The sequence below is a fragment of the Lupinus angustifolius genome, chromosome LG20 (assembly GCF_001865875.1).
Source record: "Lupinus angustifolius cultivar Tanjil chromosome LG20, LupAngTanjil_v1.0, whole genome shotgun sequence".
Lineage (NCBI taxonomy): Eukaryota > Viridiplantae > Streptophyta > Magnoliopsida > Fabales > Fabaceae > Lupinus > Lupinus angustifolius.
This window is the reverse complement of record NC_032028.1, coordinates 5,127,542-5,143,889: the sequence shown is the minus strand read 5'-3', so window position 1 is coordinate 5,143,889 and position 16,348 is coordinate 5,127,542. Positions and strand designations below refer to the sequence as shown.

Sequence of the window (16,348 nt, the reverse complement as noted above, 5' to 3'; positions counted from 1 at the left end):
ACAACAACAAACCAAAGCATCATCCACACCTTTTCCCCTCTTGCATTTTTGGATAAGGAAGCACGAAGCTTTAAAAATTCAATACACTTAACAAGAATGTATATCACAATAATTATAAAATCATGCCATGCACAAGAGATGAGAAGATGATATATGGATTCTACTAACTCCTTACAGATAATACATTTTCCGACCTTTGAATGAGACTTCTTTTAAAGAATTTGTCCTCACTCATAGCCTACCTCTAAGAACTTTCCAAAAAAATAATAGTTCTTTGAATGTGCATAATTTATCCAAGAAGAATTGTTTATAATAGTTCTAGCGAACAAGCACCGTCATGCTTAATGCATATGACATGTATATATGGATACTTGTGATATTCAATAATTTTAAAGTTTAATATTTACATATTTTATATTAATTAATATATATATATATATATATATAATTATTACATGAATAGTAACTTATTTGAAACATTTGTCATTATATAGTTTAATTGCTAAAACTTATTATAAAATAATAATGAAATAGATTATATATAAGTATTAAATTTAGTTATTTATTTATATATATATATATATTAGAGATAACATGTATATATATCTTTTCACTAAATTAATATATATATATATATATATTCACAAAAATTCACTAAAAATAATTATTAGTTTATTACATGAATCATGATATATATGCATGTATGTGACATTTTTATTCCAATTTATGTTTATATTTTAAACTTTGAGCTTGAGTGTAATATCTTAGAGTTCACGTTTTGTCTATTCTCCTCTGTTTTTTTTAATGTTTCGGTGCTCAATTACAACATGATATATAGAATTTTGCCAAGGGCTGTTTGTTAAGAATTAGTTGTGAATGAATAAAATATATGCTTTTACCCCTTAATCCCTAAAAATACGATGATTAGTGATTTAGAGAGTGAATGGAGAACTAAACGAATTTTACTTGTATGTTAAGATTTGAATCCTAGAGTTGTTATTGTGGATGGGGTTTTCTTAACATTAAGCCCATCGTAATATATCCCCAAAAAGTATATAATACTAACCTGAATCTTACGTTCCCACCAATAACTAATAAGTAATAATAGTTGAACAAGAAAAATAAAATGCACTTAAATTCGCACTGCTTGTATGATATTTTTTTTTTGTTTAAACTTTGGTGTAAACGTTGTTAATTTTTTTAAGAAACTTGGGCCTCGTTTTTTTTGATAAATTAGAGACCCTCAACCTATGACCTAAAAGATAATGAGGTTCAAAGAAAAAATATAATAACTTGTAATTAACATCACATACATCTTATCGTCTCAACTCAAATTAATTGCAGTGCAAATTTGCAATATATAGAATATCGAAGGTTAGGTTTAAGGTTTGGTGTAAAGGAGATTGAAGGTTCGAGTTTTATCTACAATAAATACTAATATTTTCCGATAAAAAAATATAAAGAACAACGTATCTAAGAATAAGAAAGGTCCCCTCCTTATGAGCTAAATATGTGTTTAGTTGGGTGCTAAGCTTATCTTCTCTATTTTTCATTTACTTTCAACCTCCTTTCTCTATGCCTAGCTGAACCTGGTTTTGCGAGCTAGTATCACAGTTACATTATTACTGTTAAGTTTGATTGTTTTTATGTGCTAGTTCGGGATATGCAAACCAAAGGTTACTCATGTTCACTTATGTTAAGCATTAAATACAGTGTTCAGATAGATTGATGTTATGATACTAGCTAACAGAAAATTAATGATTGATGGGAAGTAAAATGATACTCCTACAAAATAATAACAAAGGAGAGAATGTTATCATGCAAATTTATATAAGGACCTATCAAGATCCACTGTTCCAACGATAACATATTTAGTTTAGAAGTTCAGTAGTTCTTAAATCTCCTAATTACCCAAAATTCCATGCCCAAACTTTCCCTTCACTAACATATATATACATGATACATATAATATAGAAAGAAAGAGTGGATGAGTTCAGTTATATGCTCTATATATGTGACCTATCCAACTTAACTAGTTATATATCATGCAGTTAGTATACCTTTGCATCCCATTAAGGATTTAACAGAAGATCATTATCAGTTTCAAACCAAAATTGAAGTAAATTATTAGAGAATAATAGTGAAATGTTATAAAATTATAGTGTCATTACTTAAATGTACTAGGTTTTGGTTTTCTAACCCTAGAACCAGGGACCACTATATCACGTTGCTTTAGATGTGCATAATTAACTGTGAAATCGAATCATATCTCAGGCATGCCTGCATTCTCTTATATATTACTCCATGTCCCATTAAAGTTTACAGCAAAGCCCTAAAGTACTCAATTTGAAAATTCTATCAGAATTAGGGTTCTGCTATTTTCACAACCTCTTTGGGACCACTTCTCAACTATATATGTATTACATCTGAGACATTATTTAAAACCTCAAAGCCAAAGAATTTATACTTGTTTAATTAGAATTGATGTCACGACGGTTCAGAACCACAAAACTTTTGGTCAATATCTATACCAATGCAATGAAGTAGTTGACCATATTTCTTTGAAAGCAGCAAAATTTCAGTACTAGGTTTATATTTTTTTTGTATTACCAATGTTATTTTATCAACTTTTGGTTAAGAAACTAATCTCTTACAAAGTGTGTAACTGCCCATCCCAACAAGTGTAGCTCTCAGAAATCGAACTTTTAACATTTTGGTCATTTTGGGATCTAGTAGGTCTGACACCACTAGGTCTATATAAAATCAATATTGCAACACTAAGTTATTGTTTAAGATCTTGATAAGAATAACTGCATACATTAAAGTTTGTAATCAATTATAAATCACATAGTTGGGTGACTTCCATAGTTGAACATTTCAGTTGTGTGTTACTGTTCCCATGGATCCGACCATGAAATTGAGGTATTATATAAAACTATAAATATAGCATTCCTTTTGAGGGAGTATTAGCAAAACCAATATGGCAAACCGCATCAGATATGCCTTTTTTTCTGGATCATGGTTACAGAAGCTCAATGAAAAACTTGAGTGCAGATACAAAAAAAAATGGATTTCCCCGGAGCATGTAATTAATTTTCTTGTTATATGTTTTAGGAAAACAGAAACTTCTTTAAGAATTTCATAAGGAAAGCAATATATGAATTGATTAGTTTACACGCTCATATAGGGTAAACAAAGAACAAACCAAGAAAAGAAGGAAATGATACACTGAAGTGACTGAACCAATGAAGCTGACTTTCTCTTATTTCACCCTCAATTAATTACTTCATCTGCATATGTTAGTTTTACACCAAATTTTCAAACTGAAAGGTTCTCAAATACCTGACTTATGCTTCTACTTAACAGATCCAATACGTGGAATAGTGGATGTAAGTTAAGGGTATTTTAAATTGTGATTGTGATATCATTACATTGCTGGAAAATATAGTAGCAATTGCGGTGTTGTGATGTTGTTGTGAAAACTCTCACAACCATAATAAAATTTAGCAACAATTACTGTTGTGTAGTGCAATGCAATTTGAAGCACTAAGTATGTATGACTGTATTTTGTATTTTCATTGTTCATACAACATAACTCTTACAATTGGAATTGAAATGCTGAAAAGTCAGGAGAATTTGCAACAAATTGAATGAATCAACACGATTCACAATAAGTGGGTTTGACACATTTCTTGACTTAACAATTTAATACATCATGACTTATTTGATGGTGATCTGAATAGGATAAAAACAAGATATGATAGAAAATATTGTAGGATATGAGCATGATAAACTCTTATCATGTCTAGTATTTGGTGAATGGTGATCGAGCACCTGATAACATGATATTGATAATAGTGTTGATAACAACAATGGTATTCAAGTATAAGTCTATACACTTAAAGAATGATTCTAACATATTCTAGCCCCCGGAAGGAAATAAAAATGAAAACTTTAATTTATCAAAAACTTATAACTATAACTTCAACATTTTGTGTAATACATGAGGGTACGAATCACATTTATTTATTTTCTTGTTCAATAATTATTGCAAATAGTTATGGAGTTTGGATTAAGACTAATAATTTTTTTCTGACCCCTTTCATAATCAGCCCTAGGTCGTTGCCCCTTCTCTCTTTCCTTAGGATTAGCATTACATTCACTTACTACACCTCAACTATTATATAATAATATCACACATTGTTTCATACATTGAAGTATATATATATAGGATATTGGTTGTGTAGTCCGATCAGTGAAAAGAAGTTAGTTCTTTCATATCCAGCTCTAATCCATGTCCATGATCTCGATTAATTTAACTATAGATCAAACAGCTTTTCACAGTCTAATCTAGCATTTTTGAAGATAATATTGTTCATTTGTTCTTAATCCTATACATCCAAATTGAATATATAATTGTAAAACAAATAGAGATCCATGCTTCTTTTCCTTTCTTGCCAAGTAGAAACCTGTGTTGTGTGTAAAATGACTCTTCGCAGTCATTTGAATTGGCAGCACCATGACATATTCCAGTCATGCATAGAATTGATAGAGATGTTACCACACATCATATCAAGTCTTGCCGTAAAAGAATGAACAGAGATTTGTTGGCCCATATGCTCTCTCGCACTAATAAGAATATATAATGTCAATTAAAAATTTTAAACTTTTATTATTATTTTTGTTTTTGTTTCATTATCATTGAAGCGGAACAACGTATGAGATAGGATTTGGGACAACATATCTGTGTTCGTAAAAGAACAAGTGGAGTGTTTTTTCCTCCTCAGTGTTGCAAAAAAGCACAGTTGCAGGCTTGGTTTTCGTTTATAATCTATCAAACTGCTTATAAGTACTTGTCCTCAATTGGTATTTCAAGCACAACTCAAGATGTTTATATATTCATATATACTATACAGGCTAAATATAAGCTCACAGAAACCAGTGCGATATTGATATCATTATATCAGATACCTCAAGTGCTAGCTAGTGCTTAACTAAAGCTAAGCTATATGTTTTGTTGTTACTGTACTTGCACTAGTAATTAGTTCAGACTTTCAGTTAATATGTTCATGACTTTATTAGTGACTTTGGTCGAGCTAGTAACCTCAAAAAATTCACTTCCATATATCTTTAAGCCTTTGCATTTAATTATTATAATGTTTTTTTTTTGGAATTAGTTCAAGAGAATTTCATGGAGGGAAGGGGATCTTTAAACAGTTTACTAATGCTCTATATATTAGGAACCTAACTGGAAATAAATATAAATTAGTGCAATAATTTAATTATAGGAAAATTTGAATTTTATATATAAAAATGTACCATGGTTACTTAGCATGATATATATGTAAAAGAAATAAAAACAAGACACCTAGCTACTTGGAACAAAGGTTAGCAGATCCAACTAACAAACATGCGGTTGTAATTGTGGAGAAAAAAGGATAATAATGTTGTTGAAGGCAAAACTGGATCAACAAGTTAATTGATTAAACAAGAAGTAAGAGTTTCATTTGGTGAACTGTCTTTTGTTCAAAGCAAGATTTTATGATAAGCTGGATCTAGACTAACTTTATTATTCCATGTATCTTACCAAAATTTCCCTTTATTGTTGAACACAAAAACTATATTGTGCTAAGGAACTAAGAAATCAGTGATTCCATGTATCATCTTTCTAATACTATGTATTAATTGAAAATCAAGTCATGATTTGATTTGGATGTGTCAGTATCATCTGCAAAAGTTGCCTCTTTTATCTTCTACACTAAATATGCTCACAAATTATCAGACTCATCTATATTTGTTAATTGAGTAGTACTGCTACTTGTTATAGAAAATTATTAAGAGCAAAGTGGCAGCTAGTTCTTTTAATATCCAAAATATACATTACAGAAGCTCAATAACTAGCACTGTGGGATAGAAGGGTAAGTACCCCAAAAAAAAGATAGAAGGGAAACTAAGTCCCCTTATTTGACCAGATATATAGTTGCAACTTGCAAATTACCTTACAACAACCAACAAAACAAGAAATGTTATTCTTGATGAAGTAGTGTTATGTGTCATCAACTTGTTTGATTTCAGAAAGGCATATGAAATATATTGATCATCCAGATTTATCTGCAGGAGAGGTTTTAGTTTGATTCTCATGTTGCCCTTTTGTTTTTGTTGCTGATTCTTCATTGAAACTATCACACTTGTGCTGATTCACTTTCTCCCTTTCATTCTGCCTGTATTTATGCAAGTACATTCCAATGGCCCCAGCATAGTTATCAAACCCTAAGGACCCTAGAGCCCAAAAGATGTCATCCCCATTAACTGTCTTTCGATTTTCCTTATAACACTTGTCAGATGCCTCTGAAGTCACAAAACTTAGAAACTCTGTCACACACTCTTGCATTACTTGTTTCCCTTCTTTTGAAATCTTTGCACTAGGAGGAAGAATTTGCTTCATGATTCTACCCACATTTGCAATGGGCAAAGTTCTATCTTGCTCATTATTGTCCATTTTCTATAAAATCATGGTAACAACAACATTTGCTTACATCTTGCTTCTGATTTATGAACAAACTTGTTTTAAATAGATTTTTGTGCTGAATGTAATGTTTTGTGAAATACGATACGAATGTCACATGTATAAATGTTGGTATGTTTACTGTAACATAATGTATTAGTAGATCGATATTATTTTATGAGATATTTATGAATATCATTTTTCAAGAAATATTGGGGAGTTTTTCTAGAAAGAAATGTCGTTTTCTCGTACCGTATAACACGATTTTTTTAAGGAAAATATAATATTATATAATTCCTAAATTAGTAATATTATATATAGTTGATGTACAAATGGCCTAATTGCAGCAATATTTTAGGCAAAATGATAAATTGTAGTTAAAAGTCTGCAACTTCTTTAATATTCATGTACAGTACATATTGTTTAATATAAAATTGAGACATCATATATTTAACTTCTTTTGTATATTGTTTATTCCACCCCCCACTAAATGAATATGAAAATGTTTTTTCACAGACCAATTATAAATTATATACCATAGAAAGAAACATTTCGATAGCATTTAAACACCAAATATTTTACATGATTCAATTGGAACCTCTAAAATGAGTTCAAATAAAAATCTGAAGTTATATTGTTAAGAACATTACGATAAACATTTTGAAGTGCCTATCTTCAATTGCAGTTTACCATGGAATATCTTCTTTATAAACATTTTGAAGTGCCAATCTGCTTTCTATATATATATGTTCATAAATTATATAAAGCTGAGTGTGTAATCATAAACTATATATCTACATTATGACAAGAGATATTTTCGAAAATTATAATTTTGGAATCAAATGCTTATTACATAGGGTACAATTGGTCCCCACTGCCATTCCACTTATATCTATATAATATAAATATGCTCTAATGCCCTTAATTTAACTATTAGAGAACATATACTATAATCTATTATTGGTACAATTCATATAAGTGGAGTTTCATTCTCCGACACTGATCTGACCTAAACGTGTCAAAAAGAAGTCTTCTTATACCTTAACCTTGGTATTTTATCATAACTCTTACTTTAGGTTTTAAATTATGTTATTGACAATCTTATGAGAAAATAGCATTTCTTCTTTTCTAAGTTCGAATTCGGTTAGGTTTGGATTCTTTGTTAAAAATAAAATTCTTTATAACTTCCACATTAGATATGTTAGCAAAGCCAAATTGATGCTTAATTAGATTCTCAACATATAATGATATATATAAAAAGTCAATCACATTTTAACGTTAATGTTTGCTCATGAACTAGAACTAATAATAAAGTTACTCTCTGACTAATCGTTATAACTTTGAAGTGGTTAGTTAATGTGTTTGCTAAGTCTCTCGAATCTTTTTTCTTTCATGCTGTGTTTTAAAATACAACTGATCAAACTTCATTTGCCCCCTAGCTTTTTAAAATAGAAATGATTTTCTGTTTTGAAATTTGAAGTTAATCCATGTATTTTCTAGGTTCTTGATTTTTTTTCTTTTTTGTATGTATCTTCTCTGCACTCAAGAAGTTAGAGTTTCTAGAGTTGTAGCTACAACTCATGTGCTTAAATCTAATTGAATCGCATGCATATGCTTAAATCCATTTGTATCGTATTCCACATCCTTAATGAATAGGGAATGAGAAAAGTTCGTTACCTACATTTGAAGAGAAGAGAACTTTTTCGTACTCTATTTCTAGTTTAAGTTACTTATGAACTCAAACCTTATTTTTCAATGCAATTGGCACCTAATTTGTAAGACCCTAATTATTTTGTAATCTTTCATATTTTTTACCAAAAAATATTCATTTGTCACATGCATATGCTTAATCCCACCTTAACCTATATGCTTTGGATCCAAACTGAATTATTTTCTTTCAAATATGTTATCAAGAAGGTGTTGATGTAATGATGTAAGACATAAATAAATCTCAGTAATCGTATTGGAGGAATACTCACTATGCACTCAATTCCTAGTTTGACATTTGTTGAAGATGACTACACACTCTAAAAAGGGAATAATTTCTTTAGGTAATGGGATACATTTGACTATAAAAAAATATGTTGGAGAAGCTGGTAACCAGTAACTTTCAAACTCCAAATTATCATAGTAACCGTGGCCCACCATCATGATTATATTTTAGATGATTTTTGACTTTATCCTTGACTATGAAAAATGATAAAAGATCCTGAGCATGTGAATTTTACAAAGAGACAACCAAATTTTGTGGCATTCTTATACTTCTATTTTTTTTTACAAGGATTGAAGCATTTGGAAACCCAAAGAAGATTGGTGAAGCTATTATTCAGATCATAACAGGATCAGGGCAGCGGCCAGAGGTATAGGACACATTGATAAAAATCATGTTTGAGAGGATTCCCTTACAAATGCCTATTAGTATGAACTAGATTTCAGACTTGAGACCACATTGTTTCGGAGACGACACAATGTTTCTGTCCTATGCGCTCGTGGACATAGGTTTTTCGCTTTAATTGCGCAGGCACCGGAATTAGCCTGGCCAGGACTCAAGTCAGATTTCTATAGAATTGCACGTTCATTCAGTCTCACAGCTTAATTGGTGAATTAATATGAAACTTTAATGAATTATGAGATAAGCTCTTCCTTGCAGAAACAAGTCTGTATATATAGTACATGTGTCTTTTCTCCTTTATAACATACAAAATATATATGCAATTTATCATCATATGACTCTCAAATCAAATGTTTCTATCTATACGCATTAAAGGGTTACCTGGGTATTTGATCAACTACATTGAAAAATGCCAACCCATAAGTTATTGCTTAAATACAACTTTACTGTACATAATCCCTTTTTCCTGATTCAATGACCAAGCTTGAATGCAGGCGTTCAAGCACAAGTAATTTGCCTCCGCTTCACCATCTTCTCATAATTCTCAGAAACCATTGCTGTCAAATTAGGATCTCCATATCCAATCTCTGTGCCAAGTCTGTGGGAGAAACACAGTTAAGCCATTCACATTTATAAGTAACAGTAAGGAGATGAACATGTTGGGACATTTATTTTTCATGAAGAATCGACTAGTAAGGAAACAAACATCACATTTCTAAGGTTGACCTTGCAGGATAACTTACTAACAACAAACCCCTTGTAGGACATGGCTGATGCCCACATGATAAGGACACCGGTCAAACAAATAAACTTATATTCCATTTTAAAGACGTTCTGAGGACGTTCTGAGAGGAACATAATGAAGAAGGGGCATAGAAGAGAAAAAACTAATGCAATAACCAAAATGTGTGTGAAATATACATACTTTGGGTCAAGTACAAGTTTCTGAACTTCTTTGATGGCTGCACTTGCTGCGTAGAGAGATATCTTCCCAACCTGCATAAATGTCCGAGAGAATATCCAGACCAACACTTATGGGTCAGCTCAAAAACTACATGAATCTCAAGCATTTCTAAAGGATGTCATAAAGGGATGGAAGGTGACAATGAACAAAAGGGGTACTTAAGTAACTCTTCTCTCTTCTTACCTCCAATACTTGAAGTTTCGCTTCATGTTCGTTAGGTAGACAGCGGACTTGATCTGCCAATCTTACGGCTTCCCCCAGGCTTTCCGGAGATAAGAAATCAAGGCCCAATTGAACAGTGGACTGAAATTTTCATAAGACAGATTATCACATATACTATGATCACTCCAGAAGGGAGAATCCATTTTGTTTCCCCTAGACAGAAGGGTTTCCACTTTTATTCATCAAAGGAAATACTCTGTGATAATTGTGGTGACTCAATTGTAAGAATCTAAGGCATTCTATCACAAAATATGGTTAAAAACAAAAGTGAATTAATATTTTAGGCCAAAAAGAACTGCTATGTAGTTTTATTAAAGAATCTTATAAAAAAACATTTTTAATCAGATGACAATTTCACTCACCAAATGTGGTTCAAGCAACAGATATAAAATTATGAAGGTCATCAAGTAAAATATATGAACTGAACTTGCAAGGAAAATGAACTCACATGAAAATTTCTGGCTTGGAAAGGGCAACCAGCAGGGACAAATATAGCCTCCCCTATGTTCTGTTCAAATGACCATGGCTCCACACCTATGTAGGAAGATATGAATCACATTAAAAAGCAAGAAGATAAATAAATAAATAATTCAGATATTTCTAGGCTACCCACTATTTGTTCCTCCTCCATCTTTCCAATCACTTCTAGGCAAAACAAACTTTCAGGGTGTAATGAAGACCCCCCAACCTAAACTACCACTTCCCTATCCAGCTCTTAACAATAACATAGAAAACACATTCTCTTACCAAATTCTTCCTTCAACTTGCTTTTATGGTGTCTGTCAAGAAAAACAGCTCCATCATAAAGAGGCCATGTAACCTTAAATCCAAAGATTACTCATCAGCAATATAAAAGCAAAGCAAGTTAGCTAACTGAAAAAAAAGAGGACCCAATGTAAGTTTGCTTTCTTTTTTATTTAAAAAACAAGACTTACAAATTCATTTACAATATCATCTGTCTTCCCAAATTCTTTCCAATGCATTTTCAAATATTCAGTCACCTTTGGAATGTCCTGCCGACGAAAGACATCCCAAAGAAGTCCAGGATTTGTTTTCTCAGAGACATCTCCATTTTGTTTTAATGGAAGTTCACCATTGACCATATTCCCTTCAACACTGGGATGAAATTCAAACCCTTGATCCATAATTGACTTATTCTGGTCTGACTCCAAATCCAGTTCCTTATTATTGGCACCAACTGATGAATTAGGTGAACTCCCCCCTGGACATATTTGGGGATCCCCTGGTGATTCTTTCACATCAGATTCCTTACAATCTTTTTGTATAATTTCAATATTAGTTCTCTGACAGTCCTTCAGCTTCGACTCATTCGTATGAACCAAAAGGTACACCTGTTGAATCTCAGTAAATTTATTATATGTTACTCTATTCACAGTCCATTTCTTTCTTCAAATGAATCAAAATTTTATGATTTCATTCTAGATTTTATTAAGAGATTTTTAAATTATTAAATACAATAGTATATAACACTTGGAAAAATTTGGGTAAACGATGCACATGTTTAGGCATTTGAATTCAAACATCACATGATAATTTGGGAGCACATCTGCTGTCCCACACTTTGTGCCACTCCATGTGCCATGCGCTTGTAATTGGTTAGAAAAATACTTAATAATTAAATTTTAACTTAAATATATTTTTTCTGACCAATCACAAACTCATGGCACATGGAGTGGTACAAAGTATGAGACAGCAGATGTGTACCCTGATAGTTTGTGACAAAGCACTAATCATTGACAACTTACAAATTTTACTTGCAACTACAGATAGCAACAACTTGCAAATAGAACATGATAGTAAAACATGATAAATACCTAACCTAACATAGATTGACAATCAAGCACCAAATTTCTATGCTTAAGACATTTGAAATTAGAATGCCAAAAATATAAAGACATTGCAGTCCATGAACCCAGACTATCATAATTTTTTAATAAAACAGAGTATCATAAACTTGCGGTAAAATAATAAGCTGTATTACTCAACCCAAAACCATAAAAGACAAAAATGGCCATTTCTCACCACTTGGGTTATTGAGGATAAAGTAATATACCATGTCACGCATATTGAAGTGAAGATTTGTCACTGAATCACCTCTCTCAAGCTCATCACTTATCCCATAAGATATATAAATCTTGGGGCCTACATCATTCTGCAAGGAGTAATGAGGCAATTTAGCTGCAACATTTAGAAGACCCCACTTGGAATGAATATACTGAAGTAAAGGCAGTTTGCTGATAAACTCAGGTCTTTGGTACAACAGAAATTCTTCAGACGCACTAGGTGAAGGCCAGTCTTTCAACTTCAATATCTGTGGCCAACCATTTTCATGAACAGCCCCCTCAGAGTATCCTTTCATGAACTGACCAAGCTCGATATCAATCTGTAACATTATTAAAACAATAAATGGCGAAAGTAGAGTCAGTTAAAAAATGATAATAAGTAAACGGAGTGCAATTAAAAATCAATAAAATCTCAGTTGTCAAAAGGAGAATAGTTTTAGATATATGTGTACCTCAGACCTGTCTAAGCAATCTATGGCCTTAACAATTCTGTTTTCATCTTTCATTTTTTCGTCTGTTGTCTCACGAATCCCTTGCCAGATGACCAAGGGATCCCAGCTAGAGATGGATGACCTAGCAAATACTTGCTTAATGATAATTGGTTTACCGCTTTTCCAGTGCTTTCTAAAATTGTCAATCCCATCAGTTTTGAGATCTTCAGATGTTGGACAATAGAGATAATTATCATCACCAGCCTCTCTATGAGAATATTGGCAAACTCTGAGAGCATTCAACCCAGTTTCTGGTAGATCATCAGCATTGTTAATCCTACAGCCACTAACCATTTCCTCTACATTTTTCACCAATTTTGCAACCCAATTCTTCTTGAAAATCCGGCTTAAATTTAATGACAAATAACCACAGCCACCATAGTCCTTCGGGGGGCATGGAATACTTCCATTGTCATTGGATCTCCACTCAGGAAATTTACTTAATATGTTTCGGTCAGAAGCTTTTGCTTGCTCTGTTTGGGGTTCTTTATTGTGATCTATAGTTGCTTTTCGGAGATCTCGGCAGCAATTAAGGCACAAGTCATATGAGCAATTTGGACACCGTCGATGATAATCGATGATGGGTATCCTACAAAAATTGCTGCAATAAAACAAATAAAATAAAAATGGCCATTCTACCATCTAGTAATAAGGAAAATAAAGACAACTTCAGCACCCATTAAATCCATCACATATAAGGAAAGTGTTCTAGGTGTACCAGCACATCTGCTCATCTGCATTCAATTTTGTCCTGGGAAGATCTATTTCAGCACCTAAGGGACAAAACATTATTTTAACGTTGTTAAATACTTGTTTGGGAGAAAAGAAAAACAATATTGTCAAATACAGCTATGACTGCAAGAACGCAACCAAACCCAAAGAAACATTAAAATGCATCTTACCACACAACTTCTTTTCAAGTTCAACTTCAAAACACTGTTCACGATGAATCTGCTTTACTACAGGAAGCACTGATGACAGCAGCACATGGAGATAATGTAACTTATCTAGAACAGGTATCTCCCTTATCCGAACCTTAATACCAATAAAACCAGAATTTTTACTAACTGGAAAAAATTGCATATGCTAAACTTTGAAGGCATGCTTCATCAAAAGGTAACTATTAAAATACCTTTATGGAATTATCACTATGTAAGCAAGATTTGCAATTACAAATACCACGGCACGCAGGACATAACCTCTGAATTTCATCCAATGAAATGTCAGAGTACCTATAATAAGCAAGTAAAACATTAGTCTCACCATCCAAATAAAATAACTACAATTAAAAGGAGGTGTCTGCCTAAAATTCCACGCCCACCATGTAGATATACAGTTATCACAGTATCCTCTCCTATCACACTGGAGGCACCAAGTAACTCTCTCTTTGTCATTCCTCCGGCACTGATGGCAAGTTTGCCCACCAGTGTCCTGGGAAGAACCCGAACTTCCATCAGAATGTTCCTGCCAGTATAACCATTCAATTCAAAATATGAGTATAAAACCTCCCACCAGAATTAGCCACGAAATTTGCATATTAAACTCACCGGCGTAGCATTAGCATCCAAGCTCATCTGCATTTGTTTCCTGGATGAGTCCTCGCCAGAAGCGGTGGGTGAATCATTGGACACCCAATTCTCTTCATAGAGAGGGGCATCTGCCTCATCCTCTGAATCATCATCATTTGGATTCATAGCATGGTGCATGGTAGAACCCTTTATCTTGTCAGGGTTATAACGGAACTGATTTTTGGAGATCTTATCCAATAACTTCTTTCCAGAACGGTGTTCCTCAGCTTCAATAGAAGATACGGGCACATCAAGATCATCACTTTTGCTCTCCAAATAAATATCAGAATCGCCCAATGACTTCCTTTTAGCTTTCTTGAGGTTTGCTCTCATTGCAGAATTGGCAGCCCTTTTCTTAGCCTGGATGTAGTGCTTCTCGCACACTGTCTTGTCGGGCATGGACATTGCAGTGCATCTCCACTGCTTCCCGTCTGATCTCTTGCACCGCAAATCATCTGGAATCCCAACATTGTCCTCGCCGTTCCCTGAGTTCGTTCGTGCTTGATCCATTATGTTTTGAAGGGCACTCAAGAATTAATTCCAAGTTTCCAACACAAAAGAAGGAACCCGAAATTGAGAATCACAACCAGCAATGTGTTGTGATTCGAGTGAACAAATTCCTGGCACACTTAGAAAAGAATTGTCATTGTCAATCTCCAAAATTAGGTTATCGAAGTCAAAAAGTATGTGATAACTTCTCTACACTCCCGGATCCCCTCACTTCTTTTTTCAACAATATCCTCCAATATCAGTGAGAGTCTAATCTTACGAGTATTCGTTAAACGCCTAAGCGGCCAGAACCTATCCAACCGTGATTTTATTTTTATATACACGTGCTTTTTTTAAATCTAATTGTTCAAGTTAGAAATCCCTCGCCCCAATCGCTCTTTTGACAAAAAAGTTTATATTTTTATCGATAGACTCTTTCTTCAACCCTAATTATCGCTAGTTCGCTGCCCCGTAATTGAGAATTTTAGATCCATAACCTAACCCCGATATAAATTCAATTAGCAAATACTAACACTACAGAACCCAACCCTAGTACTGAATTGGAAAAGGAAAACGAAGCATAACAAGAATTGAAGTTGAGTTGAAGAGTTGAATGTACCTGTTGCAACGGCGTGGTGGTTTAGTGTGGTTCCAGTTCGAATCCAGAATCTTGGGTGTGATAGAAAAGTTTGCAGTAGACGAAGCCCAGGTAAGTTAGGCCGGTTGGATACATTTAATTTTTAAATCAATAATAACAAATAATTATATTTGTTTACAATAAAATAAATATTGAAAAGAGATTAACGTTAAAACAATTTTGTATAATATTCATGCATGACAAAAAAAAATCATACATAATCAATATATTATTCACTATTCATTTAAATTAATTTTATTTAAGAGTCAATGATGATTAAAAAATGAGTAGTAGATGATATAGTAACAATGTAAAAACTTTTACCATATTAATATTTTTTTTCTTAATTGTTTTTGTTTATTTCTCACGATAATTAATACATAATCAATATATCATTCACTATTCATTTAAATTAATTTTATTTAAGAGTATTAAAAAATGAGTAGTAGATGATGTAGTGACAATGTGAAAACTCTTACACTATTATTATATTTTTTTTCTCTTAATTGTTTTTGTTTATTTCTCACGATAATTATTATTTTCAGTTAAGTCGTTTCTAATGGCAATGAAAATAGAATATGTGAGGACTTGTCCGAACTCAACCCGAATGTAACATGAAAAACTTGATATGACTAAGATCGGGTTTTAAACAAATTCAATTTTTGGGTTCGGACGTAGTACATTTGATACTTCCCTAAACTCGATTAGTATACATAATATTACAAAATTAGACATAAATACATATATGAAACCTATATAGACATAAATACGTGTTTCAGATGGGTTCTCATTGTGTTCGAGTTGCTCAAAACTCAACTGGTTCGAAGATTGTAGTATTTTTTTCAATCCCGGTTGATTCAAATTCGGGTTTTAAATTTTGGGTTTGAGATTGAGTAAGCATAAACCCGACGTTGATCCACCCCGTTTTAATTCTTAATCATTTCCTATTTAGAAGTATGTATAACTATTATGGATGAAATTTCACAAAATTTATCT

The 16,348-nt window shown here is 32.7% G+C and overlaps 2 protein-coding genes across 3 annotated transcripts; both read right to left on the bottom strand.

Annotated features, from left to right (window-relative positions):
• On the bottom strand, positions 5,961-6,567 carry LOC109335671 (nuclear transcription factor Y subunit B-4). The gene has a single exon (XM_019571829.1). The coding sequence runs from the start codon at positions 6,497-6,499 to the stop codon at positions 6,098-6,100; it is 402 nt and encodes a 133-aa protein (XP_019427374.1). The 5' UTR covers positions 6,500-6,567; the 3' UTR covers positions 5,961-6,097.
• LOC109336286 (lysine-specific demethylase JMJ25) lies at positions 9,150-15,444 on the bottom strand. Of its 2 annotated transcripts, none has more exons than XM_019572792.1 (14): positions 15,335-15,444; positions 14,206-14,854; positions 13,980-14,122; positions 13,791-13,890; positions 13,561-13,693; positions 13,377-13,431; positions 12,620-13,259; positions 12,158-12,487; positions 11,019-11,435; positions 10,831-10,903; positions 10,532-10,617; positions 10,045-10,164; positions 9,823-9,893; positions 9,150-9,495 (listed from the first exon to the last, which is right to left on the bottom strand). In XM_019572792.1, exons 2-14 carry the CDS (start codon positions 14,734-14,736, stop codon positions 9,396-9,398), a joined length of 2,799 nt encoding a protein of 932 aa, XP_019428337.1. In that variant the 5' UTR covers positions 14,737-14,854; positions 15,335-15,444; the 3' UTR covers positions 9,150-9,395. The 2 variants fall into 2 exon arrangements, with proteins under 2 accessions (XP_019428337.1, XP_019428336.1); XM_019572791.1 differs by having other exon boundaries at positions 14,206-14,846.